This window comes from Protobothrops mucrosquamatus, unplaced genomic scaffold (genome assembly GCF_001527695.2).
Source record: "Protobothrops mucrosquamatus isolate PMUCROS unplaced genomic scaffold, P.Mucros_1.0 scaffold928, whole genome shotgun sequence".
NCBI classification, from domain to species: Eukaryota; Metazoa; Chordata; class Lepidosauria; order Squamata; family Viperidae; genus Protobothrops; species Protobothrops mucrosquamatus.
In genome coordinates this window covers 62,709-70,641 of record NW_015387179.1, presented here as the reverse complement: position 1 = coordinate 70,641, position 7,933 = coordinate 62,709, and the positions used below count along the sequence as shown (strand labels likewise).

Genomic DNA, 7,933 nt, shown 5'->3' with positions numbered 1-7,933 from the left:
TCACAAAAGCACATAAGAATCCTTCCACTCTCCATCTCCTTCCCTCCTCCGTGCCTCACCTCCAGCCATTGCTGCCTTTTTTCATTCCTCTTGGAGGGCGACCCCTCCCCCGCTGCATTTCTTGCCTGTTTGCTGCTGCCAGCACAGGTGGCTGCCACAGCAGTTGTAGATCGGCTCATGGCCAGCCTGCTTGATCTCCCCTCCCCCTCCTTCGGTGCAGCTGACTCTGCCTCCTCCCAAGGCTGCTGCTTTTTTTCTCTCTCCCTCTCCTACCCAAACTGCCTCCTTTTATAGGCTCTCCTGTCTCCGCCCCCTCCTCATTTCTCATGGGGGAGGGTGAGCCAGAAGTTAGCCTGGGGCCTTTGTAGCTCCACAGGACTCTCTCGCTGCAAATCCTTGCCTGTGCTGGCTCTTTCCCTCCCCCACTACACTTGGCTAGGCAGGGCTGCGTACCACTTGCCACTCATTAATGTACCACAAGTGGTACGCGTACCACCGGTTGAAAAGCCCTGATTATTAGAAGAAATATACTTTAATTCTAAACAGGTTATCTCATACCATTATCTTTTTTTCCCTCTCGTCTCTAGAAAGAAAACGGTTGGGAATTGGCCAGTCTCAAGAAATGAACACACTCTTTCGTTTTTGGTCTTTTTTTCTCAGAGACCACTTTAATAAGAAAATGTATGAAGAATTCAGGCAACTAGCTCTAGATGATGCAAAAGAACATTATAGGTAATGCTAAATGTTTTGTAGTTTTCTAAAATTATACACAGTTCATAATTGCATATAGAACAGTATTAGTAGTACTGGTGTGATGTTTTAGTATTAAAATAGAATAGCTCTTCCAGCAGAGAAAAGTAACAGGAATTATTTTCCACATTACACAAGCTGTGTGTTAAGTATTAGGAATAATAAAAATAATCCGATAGACAATTGGATCCCACCTTGCTCTATTTTGCTCCTGATTAGCATTTTTTAAAAAAAAAAAAAATACAAGCAGTTGAATCTCAAACTATAAATATGTTAAAGAATTTGCCTTGCTTTGAGCAAAAAATAGCAAAATGAAACATTTCCTGGTTCTAACTTTTCTCTTCAGGTTTAGTTGTGTTAATCAATCTGACAGTTGGACTAAATGGCAAGGATCTGTTTTCTCTTTTCTAAGAGAAATTACCAAGGTATTTTGGGGCAATGGATATATAGGAATGAAATAGTCATCTCTTGTTTATGAAGGGAAACTAGAAATATATTGTTTCCCAATATAAATGTTCTAGCAGCTCCTATGGCTGAGAATATTTCTAAACTCATTGTTCATATGTTTGTCCAATCTTTTTTAAACTAGGGGAAATTCAAATATTAATTGTACTCTATATGAACATTATTCCTCATCTTGCCTCCTTGCTCAATGCTGTTAAATTACCCCCAGTTGTTAGCATTTTAATACTATTAAGAGCAATGTTTTTTTCTCTCTATTTATATATATTAAGGCCATTTATAATTTTGCTTTTTTCTACTTACTTGTGTTTTTTAAACGATTCTTTAATTTTTGAATATTTTTTTCTTTTTGAATTCACTAGTTCTATAACTTTAACTATTATAACTAATTCTATTTGTCTAAAATATTATAGATTTGTCTGAAATATTATAGGGTTTCCTGCTTGAGCAGAGATTGGATTAGAAGATCTCCAAGGTCCCTTCCAACTCTGTTATTCTGTTATAACTTTTAGAAATAGGTTGATAGAATGGTATATGGTATTCCTAATGTATTCACATTATACTTTTATATAAAGGCATTCTAGGGCTGATACATTTTATCATAAAGTTCCTAGTATGTAACAATAGCTGTTTTTCTTCTACTGTTGTAACTGAATCATTCAAATTTTTAATTCTTGGGTTCAGAACTGTACTACTAATACATTTCATGTCTAGATTACCCTGCCTAATATGCATAACTTCATTTTAAATCTAATTTGCTGTAAATTTTATAAATTATTCCCCTATAAGCTATCTAGTCAGACTCTGAGCAATAGTACAGATTCAAAGGTGATTCTAAGAATCCAGGTCCTTTTTTCACTCCATTTTGAAAATTCAGTTGATCAATTCCCACATTGTGTTTTCTTTAGCTCTTCAACAATTTAACAAGCTATTTGAGTTGTTACCATTCCTCTCCTGATGTCTTGGCACAGAAATGATGCAATACACACACACACACACATATCTTTTCCTTAACTGAGTTATAAATTCACCACCTTTTCTGAAAGCTGTCATTTTTAACCCAAAGGTGCTTTCTTTCAAAAGGCAACTAGACTTTTTTGTTTTGCTTGAAGACATTTTGCTTCTAATCCAAGTAGCTTCTTATCCAAGAAGCTTCTTGGATGAGAAGTGAAATGTCTTCAAGCAAAATAAGGAAGTCCAGTTGCCTTTTGAAAGAAAGCACCTTTGGGACAACCGTGACCTGGATGACTGAGACTCTCCATAGACATCTGTCATTTTTAAGCATCTTTGTCCATTAGTATCATCTTTTTAAATATAATGACCTGCTTTGCACATAATTTGAAGGCACAATGAGGGTTCATAATGCTAATGATTGTCTCAGCCTTCCATCTTTCCATGGTTGGTAAAATGAGAACCCAAATTGTTGGGGATAATATGCTGACATTTATAAACTGCTCAGAGAGTGCTGTCAAAGCACTATGGAGCGGTATATGAGTTTAAGAGCTATTGCTAGCACTATTGCTAAATCATAATGTGATTAATTTGTAGTAGAACATTTTATGTATGAACATGATATAGGATAAACTAGAATTAAAAAACTGCATTTTTTTGCAACAAAGGAATTAAGATGGCAGTTTTTTAATGCTCTAATATAGCCCCCCGTACCCCAAGACCATGGACCATTACTGGTCTGCAGTCCATCATGAGGGGGCAGGTGAGCCCACAAAGCTTCATTTGCTCATTCACGAAAACTAGGTTGCATACGAGATCATCCCTTCCCCCACTCCCACTACTGCTGCTGGTCCATGGAGCCAAAAAGGTCTGTAAATTTATTAAAAAGAAAAAACTGAAATATGACATTGGCATAAGTATTCAGACCCTTCACTCAGTACTCATTGAAGTACCTTTCAGATACTATGCTTGATATTAGCCAAAAGGCCAAGAAGCAATGGAAAGCTGAAGACCGTATTGGTTGGAAACATGCAGAAGAGGCCTTCATCCTGCAGTGGACAGACAATCGCTAGAATAAACACAAATAAAAAGAACTGTATGCTTTTCTGCTTGTCTACATTATAAGAAAGCAAGAAAAGAAGTCACGAGGAGTCAAATAGACTATCTATTTATTCCTTGTTTTTTTAGGTACGGCCTGGAATGCTTGTTCCGTTTTTATAGTTATGGGCTGGAAAAGAAGTTCAGGCAAGAGATCTTCAAAGATTTCCAAGAAGAAACAAAAAGAGATTATGAATCTGGTAATGCGTTTTTATATTTTTTCCCATGATATTGTTTAACTTCCTGCTTCATATTTTTATATGCTAATGTATTCTTTTTTAGGCCAACTTTATGGGCTAGAAAAATTTTGGGCTTATTTGAAGTATTCACAGTCTAAAAGTCCACCTATTGATCCCAAACTTCAGGAATACCTATGCAATTTTAAAAGATTGGAAGATTTCAGAGTTGATGTAAGTGTTGACATTTTCTCAAACGAATTAATTTAAATAAACTGTAAGCATGATTTGTTTAAAAGAACAAAAAGGAGAAGGACCAATACCATTATCATTAAATGTACCTATAATTCAACCAGAACAAATGTGCATACCTGAAATACCAGATGGTACAAGAACAAAGAATGACTTAACGTGTACAAAGATTAAATTTTTGATATTTTCTCATTGTGGCACTAGGCTATCCCTTCAGTTGTTTTGGGTAAATACATTAAAATTCAAAATATTGAGAACTTAAAAAATAATATCATAATGAGTTCTTATAGAGCATTCTGGTAAATTGTAACAAGATGCCCTTTCTCTGCTTTAGCCTCCCATTAATGAAGAATCTGGGAGAAAAAGGCATTTACCTGGTGAGGAAAGTGATCATCGCAGACATCAATCCAACACTGCTTCCAAGATCCTTGCTGGTAATTCCACAGCTGTGTCTCAGATGTGGGTCCCAATAAATTTTCCCACTACAAATACTGTACAGGAGTTGAATAACAGCATACACCAGAATAGTACTGCCACAAAATCAAGATGTGATATAACTGAGCAGTAGACTTTCAGTAAGCTTGAACCTTAAGATCAACTCCTAATGCCAGTATTTTAGCTCAAGGATCTTCAGGGAGAGCTATTTTAAAGCTTGATTAAAAACAAATGTATAGGAAAAAAATTGCATCTGCTTTCTGACAAGATTAAATTCCAAGTAAATTCCCTTTCTTCAATTATATTGGGTTCAAGCATCATGAGAAATCCTTGGGAAATACCTGTTAGTCTGTGTTGCTATCCCAAGTTACTGTTTACAGCAGCAGCATTCCAATAGTATATACATAAATACTTTGGAATGTCTTACAATCCAGCTCATATTTTTTTGAGGAAGTTGTATTCTTTTTGTAGTGTAGGAATGTTTTACCATTAGGTTTTCTATCATTAGTTCTACCTATAAAAGCCAAAAAGAGAAAATATTTTTGAGAGATATACATAATACATGCATTTAAATTGATAAATGCATTTTTCAGTAATAACATACTCTTCCAATACTAGTTCTGAAATCCATTTTGCTTTCTGTTTCTTTTGTTTCAGGGTTTTGAGTTGAGTTTGAGTTTTTAATTTAGGCACAGGTTGTTTTGTTTAAAATTTTTTTAATGCTGATTCTTATTTCTACTTAAGCAAAGTAGTTTGCAAAGAGGATGGATTATGACTGTATTGTCATAAACGTAGTAAATTTTATATATAGATATATATATATAAGTTTAAGAAAAAAGAGAAAAATTCAAATAGGTCTCTGATCATCCTCCAGTTTGAAGAAATAGTTGTATTTTTCTGTTTAATTTCTTTATTGTATAAGTGACTTGCATTTCTAGGAGAGATTATTTAAGCCATTTAATTGTATTTGACACAGTTTTAATTTAAAAGGGATTTAGAAGAAAATGTACTTAGGTTAAAATAATTAATGTCAAAATGGCTTTAATATGGTTAAAATCCCTTATTTTACCTAAGACCAACTGTACTGTAATTGGCCAAAGTGTCACTTTCTTTAAATGTAAATGATTCATTGAATATACATTATTTATGTCAGGAGGTGAAAATTAAAAGGAAGCATCCCTGAAATAACTAATTGTAGTTATTGTGATTTAAATACTTAAAATAAGGGAATGGAAATCATTCTTCCATAAAATAGAAGTGGTAGAAATAGGTGCATTTGTATTAGATACAGCAAAACAGATACTTAACAGTCTTCAGGTTACTTTCACAAATAAAGCCTATTACTGTTGATGCCTTATTGCTGGGAAATACTCTAAGTGATCCAACATGTAGATTTCTGTGCTGGAAACTATATGAAGTCCATTATATAGTCCTGAAATATTGCTTGAGAATCTGAATTTAACAATTATGAATATATGTGCATATTTAATATGAAGATAAGTGGATTTCCCAGCTATTTCTAATGGAAGCTTAGCCTTTAAGAACTGCTCTATTTTTTGAAGACACTAGGAATTCATGATACCAGTTTTATATAGCATCTTTTCAGTTTGCTGAAGTTCTACAACTCATATCTCTGTTCAATCTATGCCACCTCCTCCATGAAAATGATGCAGTTGTAAATTTGGATTTAAGCTGTATATAAAAGAATTATATTTACATTCATTTCTTTAAATCAAATGTGTGAATATTAGCTTTTAGTATGCATTTTTTGTGGTATATTTGCAGATTTTATAAAAATACAAAAAAAAAGCCTATGGTGTAGTATGTGTTCTTAAGCAGTTTTGTTTAATTTAGTATGATAAATTTTTACTATTCTGAATTGAAATGTGTGGGACTGTTTATAGCAATAAATTAAAATAATGTTGACTATCATGATCATGATTGTGAAAGATCACGAAAAAGAATCTATGATTTTCCAGATGTTTTTGTGCTATGATTCTTACAGATTCAAGGGTAAGGACTACTGATAGTTCAACAGCATCACTGCACTAGATGAATTGCCCATTGTTCAAGTTAGTTATATATCCTGTTGGCAGTATTATTCATGTTCTCCAAAATTTTCAATGAAATGAAATGTAGAAATGAAACTCTGAAGTTGAACTATGTAAATTAAATTTGTTCTTAATTATATTTTTAGAATCACATGAGAGGCCATAACAAATATTAGCTTCAGTTTCAGTAACAAAACTGTTTTGTTATCCAAATGATAACAGGAGTGAAATGGGATAGAAGAGACTTTTCTAAGTATATTCTTACATTGAGTATTATAAATTTTGAAAATGCTCAGCTCTTATTCAGATGTTACCAAGGTTCTAGAATTATTTTTCCTCCCTCTACTGTATCCTTTACTATGGCTTGGATGCAGACAGTTGCTTTGTGTATAAGAGATGCGTGTAGATACTATTTTCCAACATCCAAACTACAACATCTTGTTGCTGATTTTTTAAAAAAATAATATCTATCTTTTGAATCAAAATTCTGGTGATGTTTTATAAAAATATAATACTGTATAACAAGAGGGAGACTGTATTAAAAGTAACATGAACACATACAAACAAAGAGAAAATAAGTCATATTGAATTTACAAGGTACAATGAAATAAAAGGTTAGAGCAAGGTATTCCAAAATTAGAATACCATTGAGAATGCTCTTTTTACTGTATTTCTCTAAGATGAAAACTATGTGGATGACAATCTTTAGATATCTTAGTTTCAAAATGTTATGAATACTATTCACTATTTATCTTGCCTGGGATAAACACAAATTTATTGGCTCTCATGAGGTCCAATAAACAGGCGATATTTAAATAGACTTCTAATTCCTTACCTTTCAAGTTCAAATAGCCAAGACACTACTTTCTCTCTTTTTGCTATATATTGCCCTACAGATCTAATTTAAATTAAAATTCTAATTCTAATATTGAAGACATATAATACATGGAATGCTGCCAGTGTAAGACAATTTTACACACAATTATCTTTTTATATAAAGTATAACATAGAAATAGTTTTTACTTAACTTCTTCTACCATTATCTATTACAGTATTTTCTTCATATTCAGCAGGAAAGTATATAACAATCACAAGATGATGATCCTCATCTCTTTCCTTTTCTTTAGCAGTTTGCAGTCTGTTAGCTAATATTAGGGTGGATTATAGTTGTATAGTTGTCTAGCTTCTTAACAATTATGTGCTTAAGGATCAAAATCAAAAATATCTGAATAAAAAATGGGATTCATCCTTTTTTTAAAACTGGAATTTATGTGAATGGTCTCTGAACAATCCATGACCCCCAAAAGTCCCTGCAAGAAAGATCAGACTGCAGGTTATAGATATGGATGGGTTAGGGCAATGGTGGCGAACCTATGGCACGGGTGCCACAGGTGGCACGCAGAGCCCTCTCTGTGGGCATGTGCACTGTCGCCCCAGTCTTGGCCTTCAGCTGGGTTTTATAAATCCTTTTCGCTTTAGGCCTTTGCCGCCGTTTGCAAAAAAAAAGAAGGTTCAATCACTCAATCAATTTCAACTTCTCGCAGGAAAAGAAAAGATTTTGCAAAGTTGGGATTGATTGAACCTTTTAGTCCCACCCAGTCTGCTGTTACCACCGCAGCCACGCCCACCTAGTGGGCCACACCCACCCAATGGGCCACGCCAACCCGGCACCCAACAATACATAAGTGGGTTTTGGGTTGCAGTTTGGGCACTCGGTCTCTAAAAGGTTCGCCATCACTGGGTTAGGGGTTCTAAGCT

General features: G+C 34.3%; 1 protein-coding gene across 1 annotated transcript in view; it reads left to right on the top strand.

The window, feature by feature from the left end:
* The window catches only part of LARP1B (La ribonucleoprotein domain family member 1B), a 41,111-nt gene extending 33,711 nt beyond the window's left edge, over nucleotides 1–7,400 (top strand). Inside the window, exons 16-19 of the mRNA XM_015819458.1 lie at nucleotides 588–732; nucleotides 3,352–3,461; nucleotides 3,544–3,671; nucleotides 4,024–7,400. Coding sequence (XP_015674944.1) covers nucleotides 588–732; nucleotides 3,352–3,461; nucleotides 3,544–3,671; nucleotides 4,024–4,257 — 617 coding nt within the window. The 3' untranslated portion in view covers nucleotides 4,258–7,400. The remainder of the gene's footprint in view (nucleotides 1–587; nucleotides 733–3,351; nucleotides 3,462–3,543; nucleotides 3,672–4,023) is intronic.
* The last annotated feature ends 533 nt before the right edge of the window (nucleotides 7,401–7,933 follow it).